The 19,932-nt window shown below is 36.9% G+C and overlaps 1 protein-coding gene across 24 annotated transcripts in view; it reads left to right on the top strand.

Annotated features, from left to right (window-relative positions):
- Nucleotides 1-19,932, top strand: part of DLG1 (discs large MAGUK scaffold protein 1) — a 122,463-nt gene that overhangs the window by 67,714 nt on the left and 34,817 nt on the right. For all 24 annotated transcript variants that reach the window (XM_027686169.1, XM_027686150.1, XM_027686152.1 and 21 more), the window contains 8 exons: nt 751-801; nt 1,733-1,857; nt 2,929-3,098; nt 3,622-3,758; nt 4,787-4,931; nt 13,004-13,130; nt 15,057-15,213; nt 15,977-16,079. In XM_027686169.1, coding sequence (XP_027541970.1) covers nt 751-801; nt 1,733-1,857; nt 2,929-3,098; nt 3,622-3,758; nt 4,787-4,931; nt 13,004-13,130; nt 15,057-15,213; nt 15,977-16,079 — 1,015 coding nt within the window. The remainder of the gene's footprint in view (nt 1-750; nt 802-1,732; nt 1,858-2,928; nt 3,099-3,621; nt 3,759-4,786; nt 4,932-13,003; nt 13,131-15,056; nt 15,214-15,976; nt 16,080-19,932) is intronic.

Raw genomic sequence — 19,932 nt, forward strand, 5'->3', positions numbered from 1 at the left:
CCTTACTCTTACATATTAAATATTACGAATTTGATATTTAATTGATTTTGCTTCGTTTTGATTTTTTTTGCTTCTGGTATTTGATTCCATCCTAGTTCTGTAGGCAGTAAAGACTGTGGGTATCTTTTCTAATTTGAGGACGATAAGGCTTCTCCCTAGGATTTGGGTTTTTCGTCTAGCTTTATAAAATATTCTTCTCAACTTTTCTTCTCTTTCTGGCCCTGTTTTAATTTATTGATCTTTAGTTTATATGTAGCATGTAGTAATATAAACATATGTTAAAAATTGCTTTAGAAGGGTTTTATCCGTTTCTCATAAGAAATGGTATAAAGCATCAGTCTTTGATTTTTCTCTGCTCTACGTGGAACAGTTGGAAAATGCTCCTCTATTCTTCCATACAATTTCTTCTTTACCCCATATCCTCTTCCTTTTTTTTGAGTTTCAAGTTGCTCTGTATAGCCTGAGGAACATCTGAGGATTTCAAGAGCATTTTTTTCTTTCTGGCAATCAGAAGCAGAGGACCTCTGCCCTACAGTAGCTGTGTAGAGCAGTCTGCTCTCTGAAATAACAACTTTTAAACTCATACAGAAAGAGTGTCTGATTCATGTATACAGAGTGGTGTGAAAAACCACAAGTCCCCTCTGCGCTCAGTGGTCAGTGTGAATCAACTGAGATTTGGTGGGAGTGAACTGCCAGCCAAGCAAACTGTGTCATGGAAAGTGTAAAATTCTCACTTTTCTTTCTTTCTAGGTCAATGGCACGGATGCAGATTACGAGTATGAAGAAATTACTCTTGAAAGGGTAACATGCTAAATATCTTCCTGTACTCTGTTTGAAGTGTGGTTTATGATACTTTAATATGAAAAATTAACCTCTTGATACTGCTAACAGCAATCCAAACCAATTCTTACTCTCTTTTTTTAATTTACATAGATTATTTAACCTAAAGAAAAAAAAAGTTGTTAGAGCAGGAATAAAAGTTTTTATTAATATCTGTGACCATTAAGAGTAAAATAGAATGATCTCCCTAAGACATACTGCCTTTAATGTTATTATTAGAGAGTAATAAACACATTCTAATTTCATCTCCTGTTTATGATAAACTTTTGCTTATACTATTAAGTTTTATATTGAGATTAAAAGTGACACCTTATCACACTCATTTCTTTGTTAGGTTTTCTATGTTGAGATCTAGCTCAGTTCTCTTGAGCTGCACTGTTAATAAAAAGACAGAAGGAAATGGTTGTATCTGATTCCTGTGCAGTTCTGGTGGTTACTGAGAGGGTGAAGAGGCCTTGCAGTTGATAGTAAAGGCAGGCAACCATTGAAGAGAAGAATGTCAGTCTGAATCTCTGCATCTGTGAGGATACATTAGTAATTTGAGGGCAATTTAATGAGGAGCAAATATTTGTATGAATAATCTCAGAGATCTAGCAAATTGGAGAGGGAAGATTTTATGTAGTTTATCAAGTTCAGTGAGAAGACTGTGGGCTTGGAACTGTCTCTCTTACAGTTATACAATGACTTCTGTTCTCCTTACATATATGTAAGACATAATTATATTATTTTCCTAAAAGTAAGTTATATATGTACTATACTCCTTAAACTGTCTTTTTATATTTTTGTTATCAGTAAAAATTATGTAGATTTGGTTCTATAGTGAATCAGATACACTAGAATATCTTTTTCCTAAAAAAGAGTTGTGTAAATTTTTTTTCCCCTCCATCTTTAGGGAAATTCAGGACTTGGCTTTAGCATTGCAGGTGGTACAGACAACCCACACATTGGGGATGATGCAAGTATTTTCATTACGAAAATTATAGCCGGGGGTGCAGCTGCACAGGATGGAAGATTACGGTACGATGACTTTCTGTGTTGGGTTGCTAAGTGTTATTATTGTATTTTAAACAGTGGATAGAACATTTTCTGTTACTTTTAATAGGTTTATCATGCTACATTAGATGTTAAATAAGTTTTCCTTATTGGAAGTGTTTTGTAAATAATGAAGAATGTTTGACTGGACCAATTACTGCCCCCAAACCAGTAAAATCTGCAGTTAAGGGAAATGAACTTTTTCTGTTCTGTGGTATAAATTTATTATGCCATATGATCCATAGTCCTTAATTCGAGGAAAAGCTTAGACATGTAGGATAGGTAACTCTTGGTTACCCATGTGCAGATTTTCTAATCTGTAAGGTAGTGAAGTTTAATAGCAACCTTCTTTTATGCTTAGTAATAATTCAGTGTCTGAATTTTTCAGAGATACCCACCCACATTGATTGCAGGACCATCATTTTTTCTCTTGTGTTGTCAATAAGTTACCCCATCATTTTGGGTGCAAATGCCTGATGTATTACAGGTTTTAGTTCTAATAAGCTTATTTTAAGGCTTAATTTGAGCTTGTTGACCACTGTCAGAGGTACATCTGGCAGAATGTGGTGACAGGTGGGTCAGGCACTGCACTTAGTGTAATGAGAGCTCAGTGTTACTGCAGTGACATGTTAAATGGACTGGAAGGCCAGCACTTAAACTGCTTGTGAAAAGGAGGAATCAAGATTGACTTGTCATGTCATGGCTTAAAACTAGTGTGTGCTCCCTGTGTGCCTCCTACGTCCTGAATTTTCAAGTTCTTTCTTATAGCCCTAAACAAAAGGTAGTTTGTTCAAAGCACTGTTTAGGTGAAACACGTAAGATGGTGCCCTCTTCGGCTGGTAATTAAATATTCCCGTTAAATGTTTTCTAGTGATCCTCGATTTATTTTTAAGCACTAATAATTAATTTTAGAGCATTGTCTTGAATCAGTAGAATTCTAGAGATAAATCCATGTATTTTTTTGGGTTAACATGTATATTAGTGTTTTATAGATAAAATAGTAGGCTCCTGCTCTGCTATAACACAACAGCTGAACGTACCTGTTACTGTCTGTAGGGTCAATGATTGTATTCTGCGAGTGAATGAGGTGGATGTGCGGGATGTGACACACAGCAAAGCCGTGGAAGCGTTGAAAGAAGCGGGATCAATTGTACGATTGTATGTCAAAAGAAGAAAACCAGTCACAGAAAAAATAGTGGAAATCAAACTTGTAAAAGGCCCCAAGGGTACGCTGGAAGTATAAAGTTTCTGTTTCACAAGAATTACAAAGTTGTAACTGTTCTTGTAGAATGTGTAGTTTCCTTTCAAATGATAAAAGTGTGTTTCTGGTAGTATCTAGTAATTTTTAAGTACATTATAAAGTGGAGTAAAATTCTTCACTGAATTACCTAGAAAGGATCCTTGAGAGATAAAAAATAAATTGAGGAAAGTATTTGTTTCTGTATGGGTAATTGTTGGACAGTTTTCTATAAATATCAGTGGTGATGCTATACCTCTGCTGTTGTGCATCCTTCACAAGACATTAATTAAATGAGTTAGGTTTTGGTTTTGAGAACTTGTGTAGATGTTATGTCTTTTCTAGAACTTCCTGGAAATTTATGGAGTTCTCTTGAAAAGTCATCCAGTATTGCTTCAGCCAGACCCTAATAATATATATATTTATATGTAATATAAGCATTATTTAGGTAATAATTTGAATTTAATGAATGCAAAAAAGGTTTCTTGAGTAATGATTTTGTCTTCAAGCAGGTCTTGGTTTCAGTATTGCTGGTGGTGTAGGAAATCAGCATATACCTGGGGACAACAGCATTTATGTAACCAAAATCATTGAAGGTGGGGCAGCACATAAAGATGGCAAACTTCAGATTGGAGACAAACTTTTAGCTGTAAGTAAGAACTTCTTTTTTTCTCTTTTTTTAATGGTCATTCAGTTTTAGGCTCAATTGGGGCATGATTCAGTTTGTGGTTCAGCTGCCTGCCAGTGGAGTGTAGTTTCATAGAAATGGGTAAAAAAATGTCTTTTTGCCAGAAAATCAGTGATAAAATTAAATCTGCATCATTCAACACCATCTCATCAGGAAATCTGAAATCTCTTCTTCAGCCCAGTGTTCTGTACAAAACCTGTGTTAATCAGCATGTTTATTTCTGATGCCTGCTATTATTTTTCTGGGATCTGAGTGACAGAAATGTAAACAGACATCCAGTGGGATTGTTTCTCTTCTCAAAGAAGAATGGAAAAGAACTCCATGTACTGGTGGCTGGACAGCCTCTAGCCAGCCTATAGTGAAACTGCTGCTTATATTGCATTTCAGTGTTTGTAATGATTTTGAATGGCTTATTTTTTTAAGCTTCAGATACTTCAAAGTTGAATTTTTCTATGCATAAAGTAAAAATAACTTTCATCTTTCTTAAATCCCATCCACAAATTTAGTTGTCCAGATAGAAAAATGAGAGCCAGGAACTCCATTTAGTAAGATTCTGTATGAGATAGTAATTGTTAAACATTTGGGGTTTTTTTTAATGCAAGTGCTGGTGTTTCACCTAAATTTAGTAGAATTTATTCTCACTACAACACACTTTCTTCTCTGTAATGCTTGCAGTAACACACTGTCAGTGCTGTGACTGTGCAGACTTATGACATTTTGAGTGTCCTGCTTGTCCCTTTAGCTCTCCAAAGTCACGTGAGCCTTCTTGATGATGTTAGTCAATACAGTTTATTATTATCTTTGAAAGGAATACTTGTCAGTCTTGTATTTCACAAAGCATGTGTTATATAATTTTATATAACCAATTATGTCTGTGGCACACGAATCCTAATAAAGACTCTCAATTCCAGGGTTCTCCAACAACTTTCAGTGAGCGTCCTATGAAAATGTTACATTTTTCTCTGTTGAGAATTTGTTTTTCTCTTTAGGTGAACAGTGTCTGTTTAGAAGAAGTTACTCATGAAGAAGCAGTGACTGCCTTAAAAAACACATCTGACTTTGTTTATCTGAAAGTTGCAAAACCCACCAGCATGTTCATGAATGACAGTTATGCCCCTCCTGACATCACAAACTGTAAGTTCAGCTTATCTTTGTGATTTAATTATTTTCCCCTTTAAGGCTTTAACATCCCATTTTTAGTATTTTAACTGTTTCGAGCTTTTAAAAACCATGCAGGGCAAAAATCCGATATAAGAAAGTTGATTAATTAGGAAAATTATATGCTGAACAGAACAGCATCCCATAGCTTCTATACTGAAAGACAGCAATAGTTGGGGCTCCAGGTGAGCTTCCATGGCTGGCATGGGCCAGTCCTAGAGACTCAGTGTTGCTCAGCACTGGCTGGTGAGTATGAGCAGAACACCTGCCTTGTGCTCTTGGAGGCTGTGCAGAGTAACAAACAATGCACTGCAAGGATGTTCAGTGTCCTGTAAATTGAGCAAAAGACAATACTGTTTCAGCTAGAGGTTAATGATGTTCTGACTTGTTTTTTCCTGTTTTCCTGCTTTTTCATGAGCTCGCACATACTTGAATAAGCTGAAATGGGAGGAGGAGGAATTCTTTACTTCAGTGCTTGCCTGTGAAAATGTTGAGAAATTTCACATTAACTTGAAATCTCACTTCATTTTTGACATAATTGTTGATAATTCAAATGGAAAAGCAGTGAATGCTGTATTAAAAAGTAGTTATAAGAATTTCTTGTTGACCTAAGGGTACTACCGACAAGAGTGTTTTCAAAGTCAAACATGCAAATCCAGAAAGTTCAGGATTGAACTACAATATAAAGAAAAATTTGAGTTCAATATATTGTCTCTTCAAGAGGGATATTACCATTTAGTGGTTGGAGAAAGAAATGAAAATAATATAACTGTATCTTCCCAAGACTAAATAGACTGACTTTTCTGGATGACTGATTTTATTCATCTTGTCATATAAAATGGTTCTAGGGGAGAGTTATTTTAGGTATTTTTTGTTTCCTGCTGTTAGATTTGTGTAAGCAGTGATATGTAGCACTGATCTGTTTAGATACTATAAAATATGAAAAAAAGAGCACTTCTGGACAAAAAGATGTAGCTGAAAACAATATGTAAAGAAGAACAAACAAAAGTGCATCACAACAGAGGACTGAAGGACCTTATAAGCCCATCATTTGTTGTCAATAGCTACAGTATCTTAAAATCCATTTGTAAGCTTATTGAATTACAATTTGGAGCTAATTAGGTTTTATCTTCATTGTCTTATTAGAAGGATGCTCTTGAAGGCTCCATTCTTTGACATAAAACTATTTTCAGCCTTCCCTGATTCTTCCCCAGTTTTCTATTCATATATAGGGTTACAGAGCAGCCATTTTCCCTCATGGTATCTGGTTTGTCCAATAACCTTTCCCACTGTTTCCTTGAAAAGCGGACTTACCTTTTCTCTCTCCATAGTAACTGGCCTCTTCATATGTTTCACTTCTAATTCAGATTTTCTGGGACAGAGGAAACCTGATTTGTACATGGTGTTCCTGGTAGTGTACTGGTAATGGGAGTGACACTGCTCTGGATTGTGTTGTGACCAACATCAAAGTATCTCATCTGTTACTACTGTATCTTTACTCAATCATTGGAATATTTACTGTATGAATCTTTTGTAGGGGCAAGGGCAAAACCTGAAGAAAGTTTGAGGGAAGGAAGGTAGTGAAGGTTCCTGATAATTTGCCCAATATTAATGAGTCAATGATATTGGCAAGACGTCCGTGCTGTTGGTGCTCTGTCACTCAGAGAATTAATTTCTTTCAAATGATGGATGAGCTGGAGACTCAGTTTATTGAAGTTAATTGCATCATAACATAAAGCCGTAAAAAAGACTGTAATTTCTCAGTAAACATGACAGTCTCACATCCATTACCTGGAGATAAATGACCTGGCCACACATGTAGGCCCCTTTTACCCTATTACCGTCCTCCCTCCTGAGTTTCTCTTCATCTGTTTGCTCTCCCTGTTTGATTTGAGAGAACCATTGGCATTCTGTGCAGGTCAATGTCCTATCCTTTGTGGGAAGTGGCACTTCTGTCCTTTTACTGAGAAGTGAAAAGCCAATCTCCTGACCTTGTCATGGCTCTCAAGCTGCATCAGCTGCTTTATGGGAATCTTTCTCCTCCTACTCAACCGTTCTGAAAAAAATCACAGAAGTTTTCTCAAATTCCAACTGTCTTATCTATCTGTCTTTTGTCCTTTAGTGACCCTTAACAAGGTTTTTGGGCTAAAATGCTGTCGGTGCTTTTGAGTAGTTTTTCTGAGTTTCATTTCTACATTAGCTACAGTTTTAACCTTCGAGTTCTCTGAAGACACTCTTGTTTTTCACTCTGTTTCTGGTAGACTTTTGTCAACAGTTAACCAAAGAACATTCTTCTGCAAAGTGTTGGGTCCTTTGATGAAACTTCAGTCTGTTTTTTTTCCTTACAGCAGGAAAGATCTTTGTACCCAAGGCTCCATAAGCTTGTGTGTCTCTGTTGATCAAAATGGAGCTGGCTGTTACTGCAGCTGGTGTAGAGACTGAGCCTAGTGCTGGAATTTTGCACACAAAGGAGACCCAAAGGTCCTGCCTGAAGTGTTTAATGACTTAATTCAAGAAATCAGTTTAGTCTTTTCCTCAGTCTTTCACTAATATGAAACAACTGTGTATGACTAAGATGCTAGATGCCGTTTTTCTAGTACAGGGCAGAACAAAAGCTTTTTCAGCTCAAAAATCTGCACATTTACAATGGAATTGTGAGAGGGAGACACCAAGCTCAAAGGCTGTTGCTTCTTTGTAACTTTGCAACTAGAAAGCCTCTGCTTCCTGCAAGAAGCTGTCAATTAAATGGAACTCTTCCAAAAAATGGTAGGTTCTTTATGTAGTACTTTATGCTGCATTTAGCAGAGCAGTACAGGGCTCAGGAGCTTTAGGCTGGGGACTCTGAAGAGCATTTACCAGATGGCAAATATTAAAGAGTAATTTTTTAGAATCACCTGGATTGTGAGTTTTGAAACAGTTACCAGTCTTTTTTCTTCACCTACTCACCTACAGCTGTTTTGAGACATGTATTTGCAATCCTCCTTCCTACTTCTGTCCATCAGAATCCTTTTATCCAGGTTCTTAGGAGTTCAGGCCTGCCATAAAGGAGAAGTAAGATGTGCATAGAAGCTATCTATGGACATGTCTATTACAAATGATGTTAAGGTAGAAACTCTACTACTTAAATTTGTGTGTAAACTGCTCATGTCCAGAATCCCCTTGGGAGGGTTTTTTGTTTGCCTCTTTTATTTCTGTGGTTTTTTTTGAATACTCATTTTATTGGAAAGTCTAAAAGCACAGTGCACAATACTTGGTGTCTGTACTGTCTGCAGAACATGCAGTAGATTGCTCACTATGCTAACTTGTGTGACCATGGTAGTTAACTCAAAAATCCACAAAACACCAAATTCAGAATTTGTCTTAAAGACTTTCTCCCTGGAACTGGTCTTGTTTAGTTATAGGGCTGCCTCACTTGCCCTGGTGATGGGGATTTAAAATGCAGAGCTAAAGATACTGGAGAACTGTTTGAGAACCAGGTTCACAAATTTCAGTGTCTAGGTTTTGTGCAAAATCTGTTTTCTTTTGCGACTCCTGTAGTAAGTGTACCAACCACCTTGTCAGATGGTCTGATGGCTCAAAAACAGGGACCAAGTAAGTTTGCATCCATATAGGTAATTAAATTATTTGATATTTAATATTTCTTTGGGGTTAGTGTCTTTGAACCAAGGGACACTTGATCAAGAAGTTTCTGAGATTCTGATTTATGGCAGTACTTACTGGGAAGAGTTGGTGTCATTGTGCCAACACTCTGCACCTGGGGCTGAAAATTGCCCTCCATCATTTGATATTTATCAGAGTGAGCAAACGGCCTCCGGTTGCCTGGGGGGAAAGTTAATGTTGAAAATCTTGTTAAAGAAGAGTTGGGGCTGTCTGAGACCAGAGATTCAGAAGGAAATGAATGTGAGAAAAATAGCTGATGGTTGTGTGCTGTAGCTCCACAGACTGGGATGTGTATAGGCGATGAAAGGTTGGCCACAGTCCTTGAGAGTCTGGAACAGTTGATGGCTATTCCAGTTTCTATTGCTTTGGTGAGACTTTTCTTTTAACCCTTGAGGTGTGTGAATTGCTACTGTAAACAGTTACCTTACAGTGATCTGCATTTGCTGACTCAAGAAGAATGCAGTTATGAAAGATTGTTCTTTCTCAGCACAATGCCATTTGAGTGCTGTTCTCCAGTGTAGGGGAGACTGAAAGATGAGAACTTCCATTATAGAAAACATGGAAATGAAACAGCCCCCCCTGCTATGTTCATTGTATGCAGAAGAACAACAGCAGTGTAGGTGGGATGGTCCTGTGGCCCAATGCCACACAGCTGGCTGACAGCTGAGCTGATGTGTGTGTGTGATAATCACAGCTCTTAGCCTGCTGTAGTGAGTAGGAGTGTAAATTGCCTCAGTAATCTATATATAAATGTTGGTCATTAAATGGTTCCTGGAATGACTGTCCAGTAATTTATTCATATAAATGCTTTTAAAGTTATTTCAGTTCAAATATTACTAATAAGGTGTAGAACTTGCTATTTAAAACACCCACATTACCTGTGCAGTGCATGTAGTAGAATATCAGAGTCAGAAAAGTGGCTACATGGTTTCCGAGAGAGAGGACTTGCTTCCTATACAGGCCTCCTTTGAAGATGTTATTAATGATGCATTTTTGACTTCCAGTCAGTTTTAAAGTTTGTTTCCTTTGTGTATGTGTGTGTGTGTGTCTGTGTGCATTGGTACAGTATTTCTACCCTGCATTGAGAAATAAAATACTGCAAGGTTAGGGAATAATTGATTTCATCACTAGTCATGAATGCCTTTATAATTTCTTAAATGGCATAAATACGGGAAGAGAAGAATATGTAATAACAGTAAATGACAATAAAGTTTTAATTTTATTTCCCATTTTAGAGATTGTACTTGTGTTTGGTGACCTCAGTTTACACATAATAGGAAAATTAATAGGAAATCTTCCTTTTTTTTCTTTTTGTCTAGAACTGTGTTATGTGAAGGAGAAGGGTGGATTTGGAAATGAAATTTCTTCTTAAGAATCTGACTTTTCCTGTCAAAGCAAGTTCATTTTATGAATCCAGTTTTCTATTCTTCCAAAAGACAGTTCCTTTATTGGTTACGTCAGTAATAATTACCTGGAAATAGAACTTTAGACATCATTTAGGATTCAGAAAGTGATGGATTGCTTTTTATTTCTGTCATGTTCCTCATGAATATTCTTCAGTTATAGTCTCCAGCTAAAGCAGTTTTAGGAAAGGTGCAGGCATGGTTTTTTTTTTTTCCACAGGAAGTCCATGGAAGCCCCTTTATGCCTTGTGGGTTTGCTTTCATAGCACTGAGAACCCCAGCCCTGAGAAAGCACCTGACTGCTCTAAGCAAGTAGCATATGTAAAACTTAATAAAGGATGTATCAAGTGCTATTATGGAACAGTCCACAGGTCTGAAATAATAAACTGTTATATTGCTTGATAGCTGAGTTTTAGTTACGTGGTGAAAGGATAAAAAACTTTAACAATAAGATCATGTAGTAAGTGGTACATACATTTCTGAACATGATGCAGTTAAAAGCTTTAAGAACCTGGAAAACAATCAAATGAAAAGTACTGTAAGTCAATGAATATAGAATTCGTTAGAAAAATCTAATTACTTCCTATAAATATGCATTGTTATAGCTGCCATTGACTTGTTAAAAGCAATTGTAAATTCATTTTGTGAAATGAGATAATTTAGTGCCTGAACAGAATGTACGGAGCTGCAATACTGAGCAACAGTTTTTCAGGTTTTTTTAATCAAAACCCATTTTTTCACTAATTGGAAAAGAGGTCATAAAGTCTTGCCTTCCATTTTTTGTGCTTTAACTTTAAAATTTTCTGAGAAAAAACAAAATAACTTTATTTACATGCAGTTTTGCTTTAAACAAGGAGTATGTACAGTGACATGGATGTTGAGGAATACAGGTAAATAATATTGTTACATTAAAATACTTATATTTTTTCCATTGAAAAATAAATATTTCCGCATGGTTTGGTAATCATTGTGAAAATTTCTTGCTAAAACTCCAGTGTGACCAAAAAAACCCAAGTTTTGAAACTGACAGTTAGGTGTCCAAATCTCTTAGCAGTGCCCATGGTATGCTGGGACAGACAGAAAGAATTAAGTCGTGGGATCTATAAAATCCTTGTAGGGAGCAGAAGGATGAAGGTGCAATGTATATGTGTTACAGCTGTTCTAAAAACTGGTTTTAGGAGTTATGTATGTTGAACAACTCCTAATTTTTAGGGAAGTCTCAAATATGAATGCTTTTTTGATAATTTGGTTTTAGCAAAAGCATCATTCTCTTCGCTGTGGACCTCACGAAACCAATGTGAGGGAGTTGCTTTCTATCTGTGGTGTAGAAGGGCACCAGGTACCTCTTGCACTTTGATTCTCAATTTGCTGAAACTTGTGAATCCAGAGTTGCAATTTCCAGAAGTTCTGCACAGTCTCACACAACTGACTGAGGGCTGGTGTGGCTGAATAGCACAATTACTTTATCAGCCAGTGCTTTTAAACTGCCCAAGCTGTTAACAGTGGATTTTAATGCTTGCTGAAATGCTGACAGTCTGATACATAGACCATGCATGGAATTTACTGTACACGGCTTTACTAGGAATCTAGAATAATACAGAATCAATCCAGCAGAGACTTTGGTGGCTTGAAAGCTGTCTATTTAGCAAATTTTTCATGTATAGTTACTGTTGGTAAGTTTGTATATGATCCAAACATTCTGGTAGTGCCTTAAAACAGAAAAGGAAAAAGAAGAGAATATACACATCCCTTCTATGATGTGTTGTGTCTGTTCAGTTACAAGAGCTTCAGGTTTAGTGTAAATCCTCAAAGGTCAGGCACCACATCAGCTACAGCAAATGAGTAAGAGCAAAGAGAATCTGGCAACATTAATTATGTTGAACCTGTAAAGTGTCCCCACCCTCCATGTTTAAGCCTCAAAATTTGAGGCACCTACACCAAGAAAAAGATTTTCAGTTGTAGAATATGGTTTGTAGTAGCAGGCAGTGGGTATGACTCTGCCTGGTGAATGGACAGTTAAAATTGATGTGCCTAACTTGGAAATATTGTGCACCTTCTTAATTATTTGTTGGAACAATTCTTCTGGCCTTGAGGAATATTTTCTATCAATTGTAATCATTAAGATGCTAAATTTCTTCTAGTGTGTATTGTGGTCCAGCTAAAACATCTGGTGCACTTCATACACAATTCATGGCCTGTTATGTAGGAGGTATCACTAAATTCTTTTATTTCACCTTTCTAGTTTTAATCAATGAAAATGTGAATAGGACAACTTACCTTTGCTATACAGTTGAAATTTTTTTGCATGACCTTGTTTATTCCTCTCAGTAAATTGATGCCTCTTACCTTGAAGAATGAAAGGTAGAATAGCCCTACCTTTGTCTCCTGATGTGTGCTGGTGTCTGGGAGCACAAGAGCATCACTACCAGCACCTCTGCTATTAAAGGTGGTTTTGTTCAGTGTCGAAGAAATGTAACATCCCTCCCTGTTCAGACCTGTCAGTCAGAATGGCCTGGAGTATTCTGGAGATGCTGGGATGGTGCACATCAAAGCATTAGATAGAAAGAGGCAGGCAGCTTGACAATTTGGAAGAAGTGTAAGAATAAAATGTTGTATTTTTCACTTGTGCTCTGACAGAGTGATTTTCAGAAACTGAAATTCTTAATTTACTTCAGTCAAGTTAAAGACAGCTTTAAAACAGATAAATCTCTGGACTGTCCTTATGGGTTTCAACTATCCACAGTTACTGTTTCTAAAAAAGTTTTATTTGAGATGAAATGAAACTGAAAAATTTGCTTACTGACTAAGTGAGGAGACTGGGAAATGTATAGACCTGACACACTGTCTTAGAAATAAGATATTCTTAATGTATCCTTTGAACTGCTATAGTTTGTTTTTAAAAGAGGTCACTCCTTTGTTTCAGTTCCTCCTACTCTTTTTCCATATTGCCCTAATGTCTTTTTCTTTTCTCCCCTCTCTTTAAAGCTTATTCTCAGCCAGTGGATAACCATATCACTCCATCTGCCTACTTGGGACAGTCCATGCCCCCAACATCACCAGGGCGATATTCACCAGTTCCCAAGGGAATGCTTGGAGATGATGAGATTACCAGGTAATGAATAACCAAAGCTAAGTGTCAAATTGGTTAACAAGGGAAGCTCCTGTAAGATGTGTTTGTGGGCAAAATACTAGTGAATACTATACTTTATTTCAAGAAATAGATGTTAGTTTCTTAACACTTCTAAACATTGTTCTAAAAAGAAAACTGGATATTTTTAGATAAATCATGTATGTATGTATATATATATATATATCAGTTCAGGAATAGTGTTAAAATCAGAAAGTCCTGCCAATGCTGCATTAGTTGACAGAGGTTTTTAGGATGGTAGTATGAGCAGACCAGAGATTATTTGTTATTTTAAAGACAGCAATGTTTGGGTCTTCCCTGCCCCCACAGACAAAGGTTTGTTTTGATGGATTCTAAATCCAGAAAGGCTGGAGAGCTCTTAATCCTTTCCCTTTAACAGACCCTTCATTCCTTCACTGATTCAGTAGATTGCATTAATCTTTTGTTCATCATTGCTGATAAAGGGAAGCTCTTGTAATTTTGTTGCCCTTCTGTTCTGCAAGTATAGGGATGTTGTACTGCATTTTCAGTATGTTGTTGCTGAATGCTGTGCCACACCATCATCTCATGTGGATGTCACTCAGTTTCTGAGGCAGGGTCTACCCAGGATTGAAACCTAAGTGGCCTAATAAATTGGAGAATGGAATTTAGTGTAGTGGAAGGTAGGATATGTCTTTGTACTTATTTTTAACTTAGGGTTAGGTAGACGCATAAGCCAAAGTGATTCTGTCCTGCTGATAGCATTATGGTTTTATTGCTTTCCTTTAAAATGACTGCAAAAGATTGTTTTTAGATTTCTTCTGAAATGCAAGGGCTATTCAGAGAATGTTTAGGTGATTTTCTTTAAATCACCTTCTCATCTTCTGCTCTCTCCCTTCCAAAAAGAAGTTTATAAATTTTGAGTGTTATTTTAAAAGATACTGCATCTTTATGTTCTCTAACTTTTTATTAAAGTATTGCTGTGATCCAGAGGAATATCTATCTAGATTTTCAAAATATCATTTATTTGTAATATAATAGTACTCTGAAAAAATGAATATAATAGTTAGTTGGGATGAAATTTAAGAATTTGACACTAAGTTGATTTAATAGCTAGTGCAAAAATGGAGTGATTTTTAAAGATCAGACTAGATGATATTTTTTTTGTTTTGGAAATTGCACCTTCTTTGTTTATCCTGTAAATTAATAATTAATGTCTCCAAATACTTAAGGTCCATTAATTGTTCTTTAGTGCTCTCTAGTGATTTTTCAAATGCAGCACACAGTTGCTCTGCTTTATTAGAAATGTCTGTTTGTGAGACCATTTATGGTTTTCTTGTGTTGGATCAAGTAGCAGATTAGTAGACTTTTGGAAGGAGCCTTTCTGCATTAGAAGTTGACTGGCCTTCTCTTGGTCAGTATTTCTTCTCTCCTCATTCAATTCAGGAGGGGATCCTATAAAAAGAGTGCAACAACTTAGTTTGAGTCTAACTTTTTTAATTGCAGTTGCTTCAAATAAATTGAAAATGTATTTGAGAGTGCCACAAATTCTGATCTTTTTTTAAAAGGGCTTATGCATACTTCTTGAATTGTTTTTTGCTATATTTACTGCTTGACAAACTGGAATGAAAATAAAGCAATAAGGGTGTATTTTTCATTAAGTTGCTTTCATTAGAATTTGTGATTTAGATTTCAGAAAGGGAAAATAGTATTTTGCTGAAAAATATGGAAAAGTGTTAAATAATGACATTTAGTGCTGAATGGGATTGTAGCATAGTAGGAATTTAGCATACATTCATACTTACAGATTTGTTCAGTTCACCTAACAACAGGGAGGGGATTTTGTGTTGCATCCAGAAGTTTTTCTAATTGTTTATATTACTTTTACTCATGTCTAGTGACCAAGATTTCCTATTTCTTTCTTTCATTCAGGGAGCCTAGAAAAGTTGTGCTGCATCGAGGATCAACAGGTCTTGGTTTCAACATTGTTGGAGGAGAAGATGGAGAAGGAATTTTCATCTCTTTCATCCTTGCAGGAGGGCCAGCTGACCTGAGTGGAGAGCTTAGGAAAGGAGATCGAATAATTTCTGTAGGATTCCTTGCTTCTTTTATTTAAACAGCAACAAAAGTACTCCCATCCATGGAAATTAATGCAAGTTAATGATATGGAAAGAATATTTTTAACTGAGCTAAATTTGAGACAATGGAACAGATGCCATTATACTTCCAGAGTATCTTTGAGGACTTCAGTCAGCCTCAGTTTCTCATCTATAGCCTGACTAAAATAGCACTTCCCTATGTCAGAGACATTCAGTGAACACATTAACTTACCTTAGTCTGGTAGCTGACGAGTGTGTGTGTCTAAATTGAAAGAATATAGGCTTCAGAAATAAGCTTTCTAATGAGATGGAGACACTTGGCAGCAGTGTCTAAAACTGTGCTTTACTTCTGGGAATAATTGTTAAACTTCCTGTTAGTCTTAAAAAGATTCATTTCATACCTGTCTAAGAGCTTTTTCTATATTAGTATTGAAGGTCATATGAAGATTTGGTTTCTTTGTGAAATTATTTAATCTATTATATCTTTGGGCATTTACATTGTAGTTTGGAAGTTACTGAAGAGGAATTTTGTCCTCTTAACTGCTGTTACTAAAATGCTGATATTAAAACACATCTTTATTTTAGTTTGAACTGTGAAAAATACTTCTGGTCTAAAATGTGACACACACGTTTCTGCTTCAGTTTTTTTCTGATGCTATTTTTAAATCCTAAATTTTTTTCCCCAGGTCTGTGTTCTGTGGTGATAAATACCAACATTAATTTTAATAAAGAACTTCTTTGTATTACTTGTAGGTAAATGGAGTGGATCTCAAAGCAGCAACCCATGAACAGGCAGCAGCAGCCCTAAAGAATGCAGGCCAAGCAGTGACTATTGTAGCTCAGTACCGTCCAGAAGGTAAGGGTTACCTTGTACATTCAAGTTCCCTTGTTCAATTTGCAACTCAGAGAAAGATAATCTGCAGTGTCCTCCCACCTAACCCCTCTTCTGAGGAGAGAAGAAACAAATAATGTGATAGATGTTGTCACATTGCAACCAGAATAGAAATATCTGCAAGTGTTGCTGCCATGGCTTGATACATTTCTTGCTTTCATCATTTCAGAATTTCAATTTCTTCAGTAAATGTTACCACTGTCATAACATGAAAATTAATCCAGTAAATCCAGAATTTAGTGAAAATACCACATTGTTCTTTTGTATTTCCAGTTGTCTTTGCCCTTTAATATAGTGGTTTTATATGCCTTAGTGGTAGGAGGATAGAAGACTAATTCTTTCTTTTTTAGGTTGATTCAGATGACATAAGGAGACTGTGAGGTTTTCATTCCTCTTTTTCATACTGAGCTCACGTTTCTGTTTATCCAGCAATTTCTTCTGGTCCAGATAAGATTGCAGCTGATGCTGATAGGCCATCCTTGAGTGTCTACAGAAGCCAAATAACATCACTTCATCAATACACACATTTGTCATCTTATATTTCTGTAGCACAATTCAAATGCCTTTGTCTATTTGAGACTTTAAAACTTTAATAGTCTAAAATTGTATGCTTACCTTGAGTCTGTAAACTCACATATAGAAGACATTTTTATTGTCTTATGAACTGTGATATCAGCAGCTTTCTCCAGTTTTACCAAATTGGAGAACGCATCACTAATGTTCCTTGCAGTGACTTCTCTGCTTAAAACTTTCCTTTAACAGTACTGTCAAGGGGTGAGTGTAGGTGTTCATCAGGACTGGATGTGGAGCAGGACTGCTGCCTTCATCTCTTAGGTGCTGATAGCAGCACATTTCAATTCATTCTTTATTTGACCTCCCCAAGTGTTTGAAACTTTAGCTTTCATGATCTTCTCCCTCTCCACCTGCATCAACATCATCTCTCTCTCCCCTGCCCCAAGGTCTCTGTCAGTAATAAGGCCAAATGATTGGTTTGTGTCTGCTTCATGGTCAAATCCCTGCAGCCAGCCCACGTTGTCTGTATGGTCTCGGGATGGAGTGCATCCTGGTCACATGTTCAATCTGTAGCTTGCTGTGTTCCAGGATTCATTTTCTGTGAGTGCTCACTCTGAGGCTTCCTTTTAAAAAGAAGAGTAAGGTCAGCATTGGTTCTGGAATTTTTGCCTTGGCTTTGTGTCAGAATTGTCAAATATTGCTATTGATACACATTTGGCCTGTCTTGTGCTTGGCTCTTCAGTGTTGTAACAGGCGGCCTAAATTGTTGCAGTTTCTTGATCCTTGGGTAGGGATCCCTCAGCTTAGTGAGAGATAAAATGTTTTTTGAGGGGGGTTCTTGGTGTGGTGTGGTTTTTTGTGGTTGTTTTTTTTTTTTTTTTTTTGTTCAAAGAGGGCATTTATGGTCACTGTTTCTTCTGCCAGGCAGGCATGCTAAGATGCTCCTAGTAGCAGAACAAATGTTTCTCTGGTAGAATATGTGGTCCCAGGACACAAACACTTTTTTCCTTGCCAAAGAATGTATGCAGACTTCATACAAAAGCAGCAGTTTTTCAGTGCTCTCTTTCTAGGATTCAGGTTTTAAGAAGGAAAGAATCCCTTCATACTCTGAAGTCAGAACTCTTTTGCTTTTAGAAGAAGAGAACTGAGTGTTTTGGATGGTTCCTGCTATTTCTGCAATGGAAGTAACAGCTTTCTTCATTGCCACTTGTCCAAGTAGATAACTTATTTTCTTGCAATGTGTATTGAGGTACTTGACTGACTGCTGAGATTTTGAGTCATTGCACAGAGATTTGCCCAGAGCAACATACGCTGCTTCTTAGAAATTTCACAACAACTGTCACTTGTAGATTTCAAAGCTGGAGCTGCACTCATTCCCTCATGGTTACTGGAACATTCAGAACAAGATTGTGTGTAGTTGAACTGTACTGAGAAGGCAATTGTAAAAGTCCATTCTATGGCCCATTTCAGAGGACGCATATGGGAGATGTTACTTGAATTATCTGACACATTAATCAAAGAAAAGATTTCCCCCTGCAAGATGTTTGGTCTGTGTGACCACTCTTTCTTTCTGAAATTGTGCTTCAAATCTCCATTTGGAGTGATGATGTTTAAAGTTAGGGCTCACTCTACCCTTTTGAAGTATGCCGTGAAGGAAAAAAGTGTAACTAGGAAATTGAGATCTGTTGTACTTTGGTGGCAAAGTATGAATTGGCATGTGGCCAACCTGTCTCAGCTCTAGTTTCTACTGTCTTGACATCTCTGCCTTATTCCTTGTAAAAAAAGTTTGAGTGGAAGTCCAGCTGTCAGCTTCTTTAGGTCTGGTGTGCGAAGTAAGTTGGATCAAATACGCATTGTTCATACCTTAGAGAAGAGAACATTTCCTTAAGGGTTACTGTTCGTTTGTTACCATAACAAAGCAGCCTCTTTGATATTTGACTTTCCAAGTAGAAAATACCATCCGTATGACTGAGTGCTCTTGATAAAAGCACATATGTTCTTTGGTCATCTTCATATTTCCTGAATTATGGTTGCCCACAGTTTTCTTTTCCCCTCACTTGGTTCATTTAAGTTGGCAAACTGTTTTACATATATGCATGTTTGCGTATAATTATCTCGAATTTTTGTTTTTGCCATTCAGAAAAAGGTTAACAGGTATTAAAATGAAGCATTCATAAAGTTCATCATTGCTATTTCTCAAATGTCTTCATAAAGATGGAGAGCATCAGTTATAACTGCTTGTATTGCAAATGTATTTTATTTGTATTTATAAATCCAGGAGGATTTTGTACGAATGCTGACAGCTAGGACAGATCAAGGGGATTCTAGACATCCATCAGGGTTCATTATAACTGAATAAAGAGATTCAGTATGATAGGAGCATTTGGAAGACACTTGGGACCGGCTGACTTCACTCCCTGTAATCGTATATGACAGTTTGTGTGTTCATAGATGTGGTGGGGAATGCTAACTTATGTTTTTACATCCTACTGCATTTCCTATTTCCCTATCAGAAATTTCCCAGTTATCTTTCTCCTCAAGTTTTTGGGAAAAGTGGATTTCTGCAAGCAGTTCTCTCATTGGAATCCTTGAGTTAGGCTGTAGAAAAATTAATCACTGGAAAACTCTCATGCAAAGGGTTGAATTTTCCATATCTGTCTCTTCACATCCACAGTTTATCAAACACTAGTTACTGGACTTGGGGTAGGCAAACATGGCTGAATGAAATCGATTTTTTTTTTTTTTTAATCTGGTCTCAAATTATGTAACTGCTGACTTTTTTCCCTTAAATCTCTAAAATGTTCCTTGGTTATAGAATTGGGTGAAAACAGATGTAATCACATTCCTAAAAATATCCTTGTTGGCATTCATTTAGTTTCCAGCAGTGCTCAGTGGATTTGAGAGAAACCTTACAGAATTTTTCTACTGCACTGAATCGAATTTCAACAACTTACCAGCACTCTTTGGGAAAGCTAAAAGCCAAACAGGGAATGTGAATGTGTTCTCCTGTTTACAGAAGTGGCTCGTGCATCAGGCATCACTTGTGTAGCACCACAGCTGCACTCAACTGACTTACACTTTCTCTTTGTAGATTCCAGGCTTTATCTTGCAACATACCCAGGAGCTACTGTTGTAATCTTGTTACCTATTGAGTTGTACTGGTACATCCTTCTGTGGCACATAAATGCATGTGGATGTGGATACAGAGTCTCCCTAATTGCAGAGATCAGTGGATTTGAACCTGTTGGGGCTGGAATCTGCAAAGGATGGGTCCATGGTAGGATAAGAGCAGGAGTTTGTGAAA

Source organism: Neopelma chrysocephalum, unplaced genomic scaffold, assembly GCF_003984885.1.
Source record: "Neopelma chrysocephalum unplaced genomic scaffold, ASM398488v2 Primary Assembly neopelma1_70, whole genome shotgun sequence".
Classification (NCBI taxonomy): domain Eukaryota; kingdom Metazoa; phylum Chordata; class Aves; order Passeriformes; family Pipridae; genus Neopelma; species Neopelma chrysocephalum.